We start from the raw sequence: 16,741 nt of genomic DNA on the forward strand, positions 1-16,741 counted from the left end.
TGGATAAAACTTAATCACACCGGGCGTATACATCAAGTGAATGCATGTATATCATATGTTTAAATTTATAGTTCATTTTACTTAACTATAACTAATAAACATGTTTTTTACTTCATTAAAACACATAATATTGGAGATTGCGTTAGTTTGGTGTATACTCCTCGTGTGGGTAAGTTTTTTTCTCAATAACGGGACAATTCAATAGTTAACTTCAAATATTAAATCTTAAGAGGAACCAAAACATATTTTTATCAATGTATGTTATGTAAAGGAACCTGTATTCGTTCTTATTTTTATAGAGAAGTAATTGGAGGCACAATATTATTATCAATGATAAATATAGTCCTTTAATTAGCACCTAAAAATCTCATGGCAAGGCATATCATTCCTTAACATACTTTTAAACTTTTAAATATCTTATACTTTAGTTTTATCCTCATTAATTTATTTTTCATTCCCACGTATAATTCAATTTAAAACTCTAACCTAAATCGATACGGAATAGAAAAGACTAAATCAAATCAAATTAGTTTTATTTGATATATGATGCGTATTTCCTAAAATCGAAAATTCAAAAATCGAATTGAAGTTTGATAAAATCAAATTGAAAAATCGAACACTTATCCCTGGTCTTAAGACTCAATATTATTCGTACCTTTTCACATAAAACATTAATGTCTCTTTCCTTTTTTTGTAACAAAATAAAATTATTACTACGACAAAAATCATTAAATCTAAATTCTGGAAAAAACAAAAAAAGCTTCAGCTACATATTAATCTTTTAGTATAATTTGCAACCTCCACACTTTCGTATTTAAGATCATCTTAATCTCGCTTTTCTGTTATCATCCACCATTGAGATCACTCAAATCTAAACTCAAGTATCTTAATTTTCAATTTTAAACTCGTATATTCATCTCAACATCCTAATTTACGTAATATAACACTACAAAATTGCTTTGAAAAAAATAAAAGTAGAACTATATATACTGGTATTTACGATTCCCCAAAACCTTGTCAAGAATCAGACAACAGCGCAGAGAAACCCCAAGTACTCTGCAATTCTCAGCTTCCACCTTTGCAAAGTCGTATATCAAATCTGTAAAAATAGAGTCGGATCGGAAGAGGAAGAAGACATCGATCTCTTCTGCAGATCGACCGCCGGATAAGCACAAGAAAAAGTCCAAAATGCCCTCATCCTCTTCCCGCTACGGCGCCGGCGGAGACAAAGTGAAGGCGTCTCATATACTCATTAAGCATCAGGAGTCTCGTCGCAAGTTTTCCTGGAAGGATCCGGAAGGTCGTGTTATCTCCAACACCACCAAAGAAGCTGCCGTTTCTCAGCTGAAATCTATCCGTGAAGACATTGTCTCTGGCAAAGCCAAGTTCCAGGATATAGCCGCCACTCATTCTCACTGCAGCTCAGCCAAACGCAGCGGTGATCTCGGTCAGTAAACCCTAAACTCCCACCCGCAGCCCCTTTTGCTTCCGCTTTTCACTTTTCTGCGCTCCTGTTTATGTCTTATTGTGCGCAAAGTGTCGTTTTTTTTTGTAACTAAAACAAAGTATAAGCAGAATTGGTGAGAAAAAATAACAGCAGTCGTAATTATATGAGAAAATTTATAGTCAAGGAGAACTGTTGCACTTTGTAAATAGTTTTAGCCTCATATAGGACGAGGCTGTGGGATTTTGGGTGAACTAAATCCCATTTCATTACTATTTTTCTAGTGATCCATCTTTAGAACCTTTGAAGTTTTGTTGTTAAACTCATATACTTGCTTAAGGCTTCATGATCAAGTAGTATATCTGAGTTAATTCATTCTTCGTAGGGTCATCAGTAGACGCAAGTGATGATTCTTTTAGTTCAGTTACTCTTAAGGAAAAGTAATATTTGTGTGTTTTGACTTGGTTGATTTAGTTTCCTAAATTGTCATGGCCGGTCATGCATTCATGAAATTCCTACAATAGACTTTTTGCTTATCAAAAAAAGAACTTGTCATGAAAAATTGCAAAGAGAAAAAAGTCACTCATTCTTTGAGCCCCATGATGACATATATTTAGACTTTAGAGATCCTCATTCTCCTTGTGTAATATTGTTCTCTGCAGTTTATACTTAGCTGTAGAGGGCAAAGTTGGACACCACATTCTTTCCTTTTCTTTTCCTCCACAGTGCCCCTCCCATTATATTCTGAATCGGATTTCTGCCTTTTTCTGGTGTTCTTCCCCATAAGAACTAATGCAAACTACACGAATAACTATACCTCCATCCCAGACTGGTTAGGATAGGGTATATGAATACGTTTTGCTCTATTTGGGCTAATTTTATTTTTTTATTTGAACTTGTTAACTTTGTATTATATCACAACAGGGCTGTACTGAAACCTTATATACAAATGAACTCCAAACTTTACTGGTCTATGTCTATAACTCTATATTGAGTCTAAACATCAATTATAGAGACATCATTTGAGTATAATTGGTTACACCAAAAACATAACAACAAAATGCAGTTAAGTTTAACTTTATGCACTATATTCTATGCTCTCAAAACACCTAGAATTTCTCTCTTTCCAGGTTGCCCACCATATTGAAGTTGGTATAATTTTCCATCTAACTCTGTCTTTAGCATGTACACCTGCCTCCTCCCAGGTTTTTAGAGCTTTAGTGACTCTCCTAGGCATCATCCAGGAAATGCCTTCGAGACTAAAGAACACCCTCCATAACTGTGGAGTATATTTGCAGTATCGAAATAGGTGTTTTACAGTTTCTGAGGTTTCCCCACATAGGGAACATCTAGAACATAACATTATCACCCTTTTCATTATATTATCCTGAGTCAGAGTAACTTCCTTAGCCAGCAGCCATGTGAGGCATGACACTTTATAAGGAATTCTGCACTTCCAAATTTATTTGCATGGCCAAGTTGGGTGACTTGGTTGCTCCATCAACCTGTAAGATGCCCCTACTTTAAATATGCCTCTATCGTCACCTTTCCACCATAGCACATTAACATTTATCCGGAGTCCATTAAAAGTTCCAACAATGTTGAGAAATTCTGCCACCCCCATCACTTCCCAGTCATTAAATTGTCTCCTGAAGTTGAAGTTCCATGGCTAATTCATTTCAGTACTCAAGTTATCTATAAGACATTATTTTGTGGTTCTCTAAATCTCAAACCTATCCTTGCACTGTCAAATGTCATGCACAAATCTCCTACCAAAAAGAATAAAAACCTTGTCCAAAGGAAAGACTGACACTACTACTTCTAGCAGATTAGTCTGATCTAAAATCCTCCTTAGGAATTCTCCTAATCAGAATCAAGGTGGGCTTCTTCGCGGAATAAATGAACTTAAATGCAACTGTACCACAGTAGCTCACTTTTTTCTTAACATAGGCACTTTCTGCTTCATCCAGCCTATGTCTACTGATTCCTACTGAAGGATTGGTGTATGAAATGAAGACGAGGAACTGTGAAGTGATGGATTTTACTCTAGTCATTTGATATTTACGGCCTAAGTCTGTACGCCTTTTCTGTCTTGCACGCAAAAAGCAGTTCCAGTTGATTTTTTAAATCAATTCTGCCCATATACCTTATCTATATTCTTGGGAGCAGGATAATCATCACTCTCGGGCCAGACAGTCTTGTGCTTCTCGATGAATATCTTCTTCCTACTTTGTTAGAACTAACAAAATGACGAGGTGGGGAAGCCACAAGAGCTATAGATATACTTTGCTTCCTCTTCTACCTTCCACTTATCTTCATTAAGTATGTTAGCATTGGTTGTTTCTGATAAAACATGATTTTAAGGAATGAGATTTCCTGTCTTTCATAAATCATCTATTGCTTCTAAAATCTCAGTACCTCACATTCTTCAGCATCTTGTCTGCTATGTGTTTGTTGGCAATGTTGAACGATAAACTGTGTGAAATCTGGAGATAATGGTTTTTGACCTCATTCATAGGGCTCTGTTTGGATTTATGCGGTTCATCTCCATGTGTGGAGCTATAAATTATAATACCTTTCATATCTTAGTATTTCAAGTGTTTTAAATATTTTTAAACTCTCCTTTGTTTATGTGTCACTAAAATACTTTAGTTTGTGGTTCTATGTCTTACAGTTTTTTTTTCTATAAAAGGTTCTGTCTTAAGACTCCTGCTGCTGATTTTGTTTAAATAATGTGGCAATTAAAAGAAGAAATTTGCATAAATTATTTCATTTGAGTTTGTTAGAAAGATGTTAAATAACAGGTGAAAATGTCATAAGGTAAGGAGGTCATTGTAAGAATAAGATAATGCAAAACAATAACTCTCATATGGTTAAGTATTTGAAGGTTGTCATTTTGTCACTAGAAAATAGGTCAATATCTGTAGAAACATAATACAAGAATAAAGTGGTAATACAAAATGGTATTGAGGGAGTACTAATCTCATCCTCACAAGGATTGAAAATCCAGCAATCAAGATGAAATTGTTATCAATTGAATGTATTTCAATGTTCGTAGCAAGCTGCTGCCAATTTCATGATTGCAGAGTTCTGTTTAAATTTTAATGTGTGTTCATGCTGCAGTTTTATTTGATGAATAAGCACTCTTTTTTATCACGCATCAGGGATGCTGTTTTAGTTACTCTTGCTTCCTGGGGAACTGTACAGTAAATCAGAATTGTGGCTTAACTTCTATTCCTTGTCTGACAGTTTATATAGTTTGGTGTCATGAAATTCTCTCTTTCTTCATGCACAGACTTCCGCTGCAATTTCCTGGATTTTCTAGCTGGCTAAAAGCTTGAAACCACTAAGTATGCTGTAATATTTCCACTCTGCCTACAGCATAGTATGTCTGACGTTCAGGAAAACTTCCACAGTTTGTTATGTCTGGACACTTTCGCAATTAGTTGTCTTAACTAAAAACTTTGATTGTTATTGTAAGTCCTGAGTTTGCATGCACTGGATTCTAAAATATTTTGCCCAATATAGCCATTTCCTTTGAAAGGGAAGCAACAAATTGAATTACTCCATCAACATCCTGTGTCTTCCTTTTTGATTGCACTTACAATCTAAAGTTCAAAATCATAATGAATGGATAGACAAATTGGTATTTCATTTTTTAAATTTTTTTTGAGACAAATTGGTATTTCCTTCATATGCATAAAGAGGTAAATTTTAACTTAATAATTAATAGTCATTGTGACCTAATCCAGGTCCCTTTCCTAATGGTTCCATTTTGATTCTTGTAGTGCCTTTGTTGGGTTAGTGTTCTGCTATTAAAAAAGAGGCATTTTAAAAAAGTCATTGTGACTAACAGACCTCTTGAACATACAATTACATTGTTATATTGACGGAGGCATTTCACATAATTTGTCCTATTATCTGTCAAGAAATTAAGGTTCAATGAAAATTCCTATGGGGAGATGATTACTGTGATTACTAATGAAGAAACAAGTCCACAATACCTAATTGTTTCTTTCACTGGAGGTAAGGATTAAGAGCCCGTTTGGATTGTCTTATTTTTGTTATTTTAGCTTAAAAAACTATTTTGGTTTAAAAGCTCCTAAAATAAGTCAATCCAAACAGGCTCTAAGATGTTTCTATGATTCCTATGAGGGTTTATTAGAAACAAGCATTCCTTACTTAGTGAAGTGATTCTTTGGATATAAATCCAACATTGAAAGGCTTTGAGCTTCTAGAGATGCGGAATAGAACAATCTGATACATTTGTTCTTGCCAACTGTATGTTTGAAAGATGACAAATGAATTATCCACACTTGTCCAAAAAGAAAAGGGAAAGATTGTATCCAGATTCACCATCTCAAATTTTGTATAGTAGTTTTCTCTATAACATATTGCCATTTGCCCTATTAAGCAGCTCAGAACTAAGATCATTGCAAGTGTTGATAATGCCTCACTTCTCAAATTTGTAACTTTGCTTCTTGGTGGATAACTTATTTCTGAATCATCATATATACTTACAAAAGAAATATAAAGTTCTGATTCTGAATCAGTAGCTGTTGCATAGACCTTGCAGCACAATCTACTAAACAAGCAGATACACTGCTAGATAACATCAAAAGGATGTGAGTAAAGGCTTTGATCGCCAATGGTTTTAATAGACATGCACATTTTCCTTAGTTTCTTGAACAACAATGAGTTCCGGTTTGTTAATGATCTTTTATACTGGTTAGCAAGTTATACTAACCTCTGAAGAATTCACTTTCAGGTTCATTTGGCAAAGGTCAGATGCAGAAACCTTTTGAAGAAGCAACTTTTGCTCTAAAAGTTGGCGAGATAAGTGACATCGTGGAAACTGAGAGTGGTGTTCATATCATCTTGAGAACGGCATAATGTGATGCTTGCGGAAGAATGATTACCTGAGTGGTGGAATACTCACCCAGAAAATACTCATATTAAAAGATCACACCAAGGATACCTTCTATTCCCTGTGGTTGTGGTGAATATTTAAGAAAACTAGAAGAAAAGGAAAGACTTGTGTTTGATTATTTAGTTTTCTTTCAGTTGGTACTTTTGGGCATGTTTTATATTTGCCAGAAACCTTTTGACCTAATTTTGTGTTCATGCTTGCTTTTCTTGTGTTTTCTTGTTCTTACAAGCTAACCGACCCAAACCTGCCCGTGAATACCTATAGTCATCCTTATGGAGTAGCTATTTGTTGTAAAGATATGCGGAACCATCAGCAATCTCCTAAAATTTATTTTGATATATCTATGTCATTAGAAATTTGTAGAAAACTATTAGAAAACCTTATCACATATATAGAAAAGATTACAGATGGTTAAGATAATGATATGATATGATTGTGGTGATATCATAAAATGATTATGGTATCTTCATCCTTATAATCTAAAAATAGTAAGCATGATGAGATGAGAAATAGGGTTGGCCGCAATACGGTTTGAACCGAAAAGTTTATTAAATTAAAAGATTTGATTTATTCAATTCAATTATTTGATCGTATTCCGTTTAAATTTTATTATTTTTTAATCTTCGATTGGATTTTTTTAGCCAAAAGTTGAAAATGAAATTGAATCCTTTTTTATTTCATTGCCTAACTCTAAATGAAGAGATGCACAATCATGTGCAAACCTAATTGAATAAATTTTGAGGACTAATCAAATGGTAAATGTATTGTTTTCCACTTCAGATTAGTTCTATTTTTATTCCATCAAATAAAAAATATATTTTACTCGCCATATGTTATCTTCTTAGTAGAATCATAAAAACATATAAATCGGCCTTTATCATTTACATTATATATTTCCTCTTCAAAATTTCTCTTTCACTTTTTTTTTTGTGTACTTTTAAAAGTATTACTTAAAAATAATGTTTTTGTCATATAAAAAGTTTCTGTAGATACTTTATAATATTCAAAATACTTCTACGACAAAATTGATACACAAAAAATCTATAAACAAATTAAGTATCCATTTTCGAATCAAATTTGAATGGGAAAAGGGTCAAATATGCCCTTAAACTATTCGAAAAGGTCTAGATGTACCCCCGTTTAAAGTTTGGTCCATTTATACCCTCGCCGTCCTACTTTTCGTCTAAATAAACCCTTGTGGGCGTTAGTTGAACAACTCAAAATATCCAACTCATTTTAATTTTCTTTAATGTCAAATGGATTTTTCACGTCATTTTTATATTATCACTTAGCATTAAATTTGAAAATGGAATGGACCAAATATGCCCCTAAAATGTTCTGACCCAATTTTAAATAACCAATACGACCCGTATCCGACCCAAAACCCAATCCTTTTAACCCATAACAAATCCCTAATTTGTTAACTTGTTCATTTCCATTGAAAGAGTCTTGCGGCGCTAGTTAGGGTTCTTGAGATTTACACAATTTGCAGCGTCAGGGTTAGAAGATTTCTAAGTTGAAGGTTAGTTTTTCATATTCAGTAAATTATATATTCGATTAGAGTTACATTTTCTTGTTAGGTTAGGGTTATCTAAGTAAGTCGACGACATATGTTATATTTGAACTATGTCTATCGAAATCACTTTAAATGTATTGTTTAGTGTTAAATGATGTACTTTTATGCCTTTGTTAGCTTTGTTTTGTTTCTCTTTTGGTGGTCTCGAGATGATGTTTATCTTTTAGGGTTTAGTTTATTACCTTTTTGTAGCTTTTAATGTTTTTGGTTTGAGTAGTCCCTCTGATTTTACTATTTTTTTCTTGTAATTTTGAAGGATGATTGATGAAGTTGAAATTGTGTTCAACTACGGGGTAGTTGGGTCATTTGACCTCTCTTGGTTTACACTAAGAAATTCGTGAACTTTTGCTTAATTTTGACTCTAAATTATTGAGTCATAAAGATATATATGATGAGTTTACTTCCAAGCTAGGGCTTTCGCGGGTTAAACAATTGTTGATCATTGGGCCCTCTGAAAAGTATTATATAGTAGATGGGGATGATGGAAATAGGGCCATCCTTAGCCTTTTATGTGAGAAATTTAAAGTCGTTAACTTCTTTGTTGTGGAGTGGTGAGTTCACAGTCTTTGCCCAAAATATCACACAATATGTTGAATCATGTTTTGTAGATGTTGAGGTTGTAGAGATTGTGAACATAGTGCTAGTTCTGATTATGAATGAGATCTTTCTGTGGGTGAGGAATGTGATTATGAGTGGATGGATGCTATTAGCAATGAAAGGGGAAGAGTAGTAGGTGACAGATTGGAAAACTTCAAGGAATTGCATGTTGATATGACATTTAAGGACATGAAAGAAGGTAAACATGTTCTGAATTATTATACATTAGCTAACAAAAGGGCTTTAACTATAATCAAAGGTGATACAAAGAGAACTAGGTATAACTATGATGTGGAATGTCCTTTTAGGTGTTTGATTTCAAGAGATGACAAAACTAAAGGGTTTAAGATTCAGAGTTTCATCAATAAACACACATGTGAGGAGGATTCTAGAGCTGATGCAGTTACTTTAGCTTAGTATTTCAAGAACAAGCTTCAAAATAATCCCAAATATAAAGGTAAAAGATATGAGAGGAGAGCTTGAAAATGACACAAAATTGAATGTGTGTCAATCCGAACTTAAAAGGGCTAAGAGGATGACTCTTGAGAAGTTGGAGAACATTTTTATAGATGACTACAACAAGCTTGAGGTCTATGCACAAGAGCTTAAACAATCCAGTCCCGGAAGTGATGTCTTGATAAATATCTCTAAGGATGCGCTAGTTGAAGAAAAAAGAAAATTTTAAAGGTTCTTTTTCAAGGATGTACATGTGTTTTGATGCTCTTAAAAAAGGTTGAAATCTGATTTGAGGCCATTAATTGGACTTGATGGTACATTCTTGAAAGGTATATTTAAGGGTATGTTGTTTGTTGCACTAGGACAAGATTCTATGAACAGTTACTATTCACTAGCATGGGCAATAGTGACAAAGGAACAAGTAAAATATGGTGTTGGTTCATTGAGCTATTGAAGAGGTCTTAAGATCTTAAAGATGGTGCAAAAATCACATTAATTTCAGATATAGAAAAGGTATACTTACTGTCTTTTACTTACTGTTTTAATACATTTCCATTCTAAATTTTTACTTACTGTTTTAATCAAATGTTTCTCAATAGTCAGTCAACTTACCAGCAAGCCATTAATCCTCCTTATTTTAGTAGACAAACTATTAAGTTCTAAGATAGTTGCTAATGAGATAATTAATAAAAAAAAAAATTGGACAAGAAACAGACTAATCATGTAGCGGGAGACAATATTAAGATATTATTTAAGGGTGAAAAGTACTTTGTTTCAACAAATATATGGTACCTTCAGTATGAGAGGAACAATAGTGTTATGTGAGTTTTTAGTTTGACTATTTAATTTGAGAACCATTTTTCATTGCATCTTTCACTATTAGCTCCTAACAATTGCATTATTTTATATCACCAATAATTATGTCCTAAAAAAAGTAATCTTGTATAATGGGCACCAACTGAAACTCCTCTCAATAGGGATTAAATTTAATGTTTTGTTTGATTTCATTGTTACAAGAACTGATAGATGTTGTTGACAAAGTGTTGCCTGAAGCTCAACATAGATATTATGTGAGACATATTGAGAGTAACTGGTGCAAAAAATGAAGGAATGGTCAAATGAGGAAGCTTATGTGGTGGTGTTCTTTGAGTTCATATGATAAAGACTTCAAGGACCAGCTACTTAAGTTGGGGAAATTATCAAAAGATGGTGCAAGAAATTTGATAAAGTATCCACCGAAGGCATAGTGTAGAGCTTATTTTGACACTCAATGTAAGAACATGATGTTAGATAACAACTTCACTGAGTCATTCAATGCATAGATTCTTGAGGCTAGAGCAAAGCAATAATCAAGAAGTTAGAAGAAATAAGAGTACAAGTGATGAAATCGCTAGAGAAAAATGAAAGGAAGTTGAGGACTTGAGTTACTGATTTCAGTCCAGAATGTATGAAGTTGTACATTGACTACAGGGTCATAACACATAGTTGTAAGATGGAATTCAATGGAGAATGGGCTATGAAGTGTCCGATGGAGAAGATAGACACACTGTGAGTCTAGAGCAACAAAAATACACTTGCAGTATTTGAGATTTGTCAGGTATTCCCTAACTTATGCCATCAAAGCATTGACACACAAAAAAGTAGATCCAATAACTAAAATACATTGGTAGTATAGCAAGGAGGCTTACATGCTACCATATAAAAACAAGATGCGACCTATAAGAGGTCAGAAGTTCTGGAAGGTTGATCCTTCAAGTGCAATGTTGCCTCCTGATGTTGTGAAACAATTGGGTAGACCTAAATTAAAGAGGGATAGAGAACTAAACGAAGCAAGAAAAAGAAAAGGTGAATGTCTCGGTTCAAAAAAGGCACTCAAATGAAATATAGCAACTGTGGTGAATCAAACCACAATGTAGGTCCTGTTACAAGGTAAGCTATAATATTACATGTGTTTCATGTTTTTTATTGTAATCTAATAACCTATATACAAAAAAAAATTATAGGAAAAGTGTATTGAAAATAAGGCAAAAGTATTAATTACCCCCCTGAACTTGAAGCTTTTTATACAATGTACACCTAAACTTTATTTTGTTTTAATTACCCCCCTGAACTTGCTTATTCATCCTACATGTACACCTTTTCCGTCCACTCAATATGATCGTGTCTACACGCGCATGACACGTAGATAAATAATTTACCACCTAGATAAATAATTTGCCACCTAGATAATTATTATGTTACCTAGATAATACCGACCTTCAAATGTAAACTTCTGAAAGAAGCTTCTCGATTTTCTCTGAACCTCTCTTTGATCTTCCCTAAACCTATCTTTGATCTTCCCTAAACCTCTCTTTGATCTTCCCTAAACCTCTGACGAAAGTGTAATCGACAAAGTAACGGGTAGATTTGTGCCATTAGAGAGTTCGTGAAGTTTTTGGTCGATTTTCTCTAAACCTCTCTTTGATTTTCCCTAAATCTCTCTTTGATTTTCTCTAAACCTCTCACGAAAGTGTAATCGACAAAGTAACGAGTAGATTTGGCAAGTGTATTCGACAAAGTAACGGTAGATTTGTGCCAGTTGCAGTTCGTGAAGTGTTTGGTCGTTTTTCTTTGGATCTTGTCTGAAATTGTGTCTACAAGTAAGTGATTATCCACTCGATTTCGCGTAGTCTTGATGTATTGTTGTCTGTTTTCTTTACTTTTTCATACATATTTTGCCTATTTTGCCTATTTCGTTTAACGTTTCGCCATAGTTTCCGATTGAGTTTCCGATTAGGGGTCTAATACTTTTCAACTAGAATTTTCACTTAATGAATGTATTATTATGAAGCTTTTTACCTTATTCATGCATGAAATTTAGGCTTTTTGGTAAAATTAAGGTTCTAAGTATTAGGGTTTCTGGTATTGTTAAATGGTGGGGTATTTTATAATTGGCAGCCTTTATAATTTGTTTAAGTATATTGTGTGGGATGCCTATTGTATGTTGTTGAGTAATACATCTACTATCCTAAGTACCAATTGTTGCTTATGTTTTGGTTTTATTATATATGTTTCGATTTTGTTGCTTGCATTGTACAATATACTGATTATTATTGTGGTTATAGGTTGACAGTATGACTAGTAAGTACCTCAATTTAAGGTTCAAATTTGGGGGTATGTTGGTGAGTGAGGTAGGTCCAGTATATGTTGGGGGTAGGACTGCATATGTAGACAATGTGGATGAAGATCATTTATCAATTCCTGAACTTGCAGATTATGCTAAGTCTTTTGGGATTAGTAAGTTAGGAAAAACATATGCAGCTCCATCTCTAGGGGGTGATTTGGTGGAATTGAAAAATGACATGGACATTTGTAGCATGGCATTATTTATGCATGATGGGGACACAATAGATATTTATGTGTGTGATAACACTATTCTGGATGATGTGGGTCCCAGTGAAGGTCAAATTAGTCAATCTTTAAGTCAAGTGGTTGAGTCTTTTAATTCACATGGGGAATCTCTAACTGCACAACCAAAAAAATCAGATCTAGGTTTAGGTTCCTCTTCTTCCTTTCCAGCTACTGAAAGACTTGAAAATGATGGGATTGCAAGGGTCGAACAAGAATGCCAACAAGAAAGTGATGATGATTATTCTTCAATAGATTGGACTGATACTGAAGAAGAAGTTGAACCAACTATCCAACAAGGAACTGAACCTTCTATTCAACAAGAAGTTGAGCCAATTACCCAAGAAAATGCAGAGGAAGACATAGACAGTGATTCTGTCTGTTCTGACCAGTCTATTGACTATGGTAGTGATGTGCATGAGGAGTTGAGAATTGTTAAGGAAGATGTGAGAAAACTTAGAGAAAGTAGGAGGAGAAAGAAGAAGGAAAAACCAAAAGGTTTTTTAGGTGAAGTTGGATTTGATGAAGGGTATGAGGATATTGAAAAAGGGAAAAAGAATTTCAAGGGTAAGCTAACAGAGGATGAGCCATACTATGACAGTTCTGACTGTGATAGTTTTCAAAGTGATGAAGAAGAACCTGTTTCTGATGATGAACTTGAAGGAGGGAGTTTAAGGGGGAGAAAGAAGAGTAATAGGGTGGTATATGATTCTTCTTGTGATATTGTAATATGGCAGTGTGGTTTGATATTTGAAAGTGTAAAGCAATTTAGAGAGGCAGTTACAAAATATGCTATAAAAAAAGGAGTTGAGTTAGATAAGTATGTGAATGAGAGTACTAGAGTGAGAGTGAAGTGTAAAAGTGGTTGTCCATGGCTGTTGTATGCAAGCAAGGAAGGAAGGAGTGAGAACTTTACTATCAAGACATACAATCCAAGGCACAAATGTACCAGGACCACCAATAATATTTTGTGTAATTCAAAGTTCTTATGCAAGTATCTGAAAGATAGGATTATTTCTCAACCTAGTATAAAAGGGTGGGAGATACAAGAATTGGTGAGGAAAGAGTTGAATGTTCATGTAGGCAAGGCAGTTTGTTTAAAAACAAGAAAAATTATTTTAAAGGAAATTATGGGAGATCATGTGGCAGAATTTAACAGAATCCTAGACTACAAGGATATGTTACTCCAAACAAATCCTGGTAGCACTTGTGTTGTGAAGCTTAAAGATTCAGAATCAGGAAATGGGATGAAACAATTTCACTCTTTTTATATTTGTTTTGATGCTATGAAAAAGGGTTTTCAACAAGGATGCAGAAGATGTATAGGGCTAGATGGGTGTTTTCTAAAGGGAATTTGTAGGGGTCAACTTTTGGTAGCTGTTGCTAAAGATGCAAACAACCAAATGTATCCAATAGCATGGGCAGTAATTGATACTGAAAGCAAGTTGACATGGAAATGGTTCATGACCATTCTGAAAGATGATCTTAATCTAGGAAATGGTTCCCAGCTAACTATCATTAGTGATATGCAAAAGGTAATTGAATATCTTTCTTTTGTTTTTGTTTCATGTAATTGCTAATTTAATTTGACTAAAATTTAACTTGCTTTTTTTGCTTTGCAACTACAGGGACTAATAGCTGCTGTAGATGAACTATTTCCAGAATGTGAGCACAGAATGTGTGCTAGACACATATTAGCAAATTGGTCACAAAACTTCAGAGGCTTAGAGAGAAGAAAGAAATTTTGGGCTTGTGCTAGATCAACATTTGAGGCACAATTTAAGTACAATATAAATGCCCTGTCCAAGCTGGGAATAGGTATTGTTGAATCCCTTATCAAATACAACAAGGAGACATGGTGTAAAGCTTTTATTCAAACATTTTCAAAGTGTGATAGCATAGATAACAACATGGCAGAGAGTTTCAATTCTTGGATCTTGGGACCTAGGAACAAGACCATTGTAACTATGTTGGAAGAAATTAGAGTTAAGGTGATGAGTAGAGTGAGTAAGTCAAGAGCATTTGCTGAAACATGGACAGATGGAATATCTCCAATGGCAATGATGGTATTCAATACAAATGTAACAAGATCAATGCAGTGCAACATTGAATGGAATGGTGATGTTGGATTTGAAGTGTTAGAAGGGGTATACAAGCATACTGTGAACTTGGGTCAACAAAAATGTAGTTGCAGATCATGGGAATTAAAAGGTATCCCATGTGCACATGGTATAGCAGCAATGAACCACTTGAACATGGATGCATCACAAGCAATATCTAGTTGGTATAGAAAAGACACATATATGAAGACATATTCTCATTTCATTCAACCAGTCCCAAACATGGAAATGTGGCCTGAAAGTAGAAACCCAATGGTTGAACCACCTGAGGCAAGACAAATGCCTGGTAGGCCACCAAAGAACAGAAGAAGAGAAATTGGTGAAGTGAGAAAAGCTGGAAAGTTGCCAAGAATGGGGACAGTAATGACATGTTCACTTTGCAAAGGACCAAATCATAACAAGAGAAATTGTCCAAAAAATCCTAAAACTAAGTCTACACCAACACCCACTCAAGAGGTACATTCATATTAATTTGCTTTTATAAATTATGTTAGATTACTTATTAAATTTAATGTCTTGTTGTGTTCTTTTTCCAATCATATTAGTCCACCACTGGAAAAAAGAGGGGTAGAGGTCATTATGAAAGAACAAGCACCAGTAAGACTGGTACAAGAAGAGGTGCAGGAAGTGGTTACAAGAAGAGGCCTAAAGTTGTTGGACAAGGTGTATTTGTTGCTGATACTGGATATACGTGTATTAATGTAAGTGTCTTATAAACTGTCAAAATTATATTTGTCTTCTAAATGTGAATCCCAAAATAACTATGTAGTTGATATTGCAGCAAGGATTGTCTAGCAGAAGGAGGGTTAATACTGGTGTGGTGAGTTCTGCACATGTGACAGGTGATATTGGTTTTAAACCTACCAAGGGACTGAAGTGGAAAGGCAAACAGGCCATGACTCAAAGACAACTTCAAGTCGAAAGTGTTGTGCGTCGTATTCAAACCAGATCAAAAGCTGATGGCATTCAAACAAGGTCACAAGCCAAAGGAAAATCACTCTCAAAGAAAACTTCTTAGTTGTGTGGTTGTGGTGTCCAACCAAACTTGAAATAGTGTTTTATGTGGTTTTATGTGTTGATGAATCTATGGTTGTTCAAACAAACTTAAAGTAGTTACTGTTTTATGTTTTGCTAGTTAACTTAAGTTATTGTGGTTGTTGGTTGGTGCTTGTGTGGTTATTCAACTAACCTTAAAGTAGTGATTGTTTTATGTTTTGCTAGTTAACTTAAGTTATTGTGGTTGTTGGTTGAAACAATGAAACACTATGATGCTTCTTTTTTATGATCAAGAAAGCACTAGTTATGTTATGTTTGTTGCCTTCATGTTATTATTTCATGGTATCATAGTACCCATTACATGTAATTGTATTGATCAGCAAAAACAGCAAAAACATACATTAATAGAATACCAAACCAAACTAATCCACAAAATGAGTTCCTAGTTCTGTTGAACAAGGAACACCAAACCAAACTAATAACAATTGCATTAAAAAAATATTCAACAACAAACTAAATAAAAGAACAATATCACATTGCATATCAAACTAATACCCAAAATCAGTTTCAATATCCATTTGCACTTGAGCTGTTCTTCTTGTTTGTTGGTTTTCTTCAACAAACCCAAAATTACAATATTCGCTTGGGTCGGAAATTCAGGATCATACCAATCGAAAAACTTACAAGAATTTCGAAATGAGGACTGCATTCATAAAATCAAAGTTAAAAAAATGAAATTGCATAATACGAAGTTGTCAAATAAAAAGCAAAAAAGGAGTAACAATACATACCCCATAGTGTCTACAACCGAAAAATCTACGTCCGGGATTGTCATTTGTCCATGAAATTTTCAGAATTGGAGGAGCCCCACATAAACAAACAAGTCTCCTGCTATTGTTCATGAATTTAGCAATAACAATTAAAACAAAAAAAGTGAGAAAAATCTGAAATTTGAAAAAGGGAGAAGGGATGAAGAAGAATAAATAGGTAGAGAATAGAGAGAGAAAAAATCTTAAAATAACCCAAATATTAAAGAAAAAATAGATTTTTACTAATATTACCGTTGTAAATTTATGATGTGGCAAAAAATTGCTGTCTCACGCGCCGTCTAGAGTTTGATTTCAGTTTCTATGCCAGGTGGACGGAAAAGGTGTACGTGTAGGATGAATAAGCAAGTTCAGGGGGGTAATTAAAACAAAATAAAGTTTAGGTGTACATTGTATAAAAAGCTTCAA

General features: G+C 34.3%; 2 protein-coding genes, 1 long non-coding RNA gene and 1 pseudogene across 3 annotated transcripts; 3 read left to right on the forward strand and 1 right to left on the reverse strand.

Annotated features, from left to right (window-relative positions):
- The first annotated feature begins 923 nt into the window (after positions 1-923).
- On the forward strand, positions 924-6,710 carry LOC107008869 (peptidyl-prolyl cis-trans isomerase Pin1-like). Its single transcript, XM_015208072.2, has 2 exons — positions 924-1,447; positions 6,213-6,710. Exons 1-2 carry the CDS (start codon positions 1,189-1,191, stop codon positions 6,335-6,337), a joined length of 384 nt encoding a protein of 127 aa, XP_015063558.1. The 5' UTR covers positions 924-1,188; the 3' UTR covers positions 6,338-6,710.
- Positions 6,711-9,013: 2,303 nt separating this feature from the next.
- LOC114075998 lies at positions 9,014-11,949 on the forward strand (annotated as a pseudogene).
- Positions 11,950-12,079: 130 nt separating this feature from the next.
- Positions 12,080-15,777, forward strand: LOC114076081. The gene is made up of 4 exons (XM_027914519.1): positions 12,080-13,925; positions 14,019-14,966; positions 15,056-15,211; positions 15,292-15,777. Exons 1-4 carry the CDS (start codon positions 12,117-12,119, stop codon positions 15,526-15,528), a joined length of 3,150 nt encoding a protein of 1,049 aa, XP_027770320.1. The 5' UTR covers positions 12,080-12,116; the 3' UTR covers positions 15,529-15,777.
- A 33-nt stretch (positions 15,778-15,810) lies between these two features.
- LOC114076082 lies at positions 15,811-16,467 on the reverse strand. The gene is made up of 2 exons (XR_003576689.1): positions 16,298-16,467; positions 15,811-16,209 (listed from the first exon to the last, which is right to left on the reverse strand). It is a non-coding gene; the product is annotated as an uncharacterized LOC114076082 (long non-coding RNA).
- Between the last annotated feature and the right edge of the window lie 274 nt (positions 16,468-16,741).

The sequence above is a fragment of the Solanum pennellii genome, chromosome 2, assembly GCF_001406875.1.
Source record: "Solanum pennellii chromosome 2, SPENNV200".
In the NCBI taxonomy this organism is placed as follows: domain Eukaryota; kingdom Viridiplantae; phylum Streptophyta; class Magnoliopsida; order Solanales; family Solanaceae; genus Solanum; species Solanum pennellii.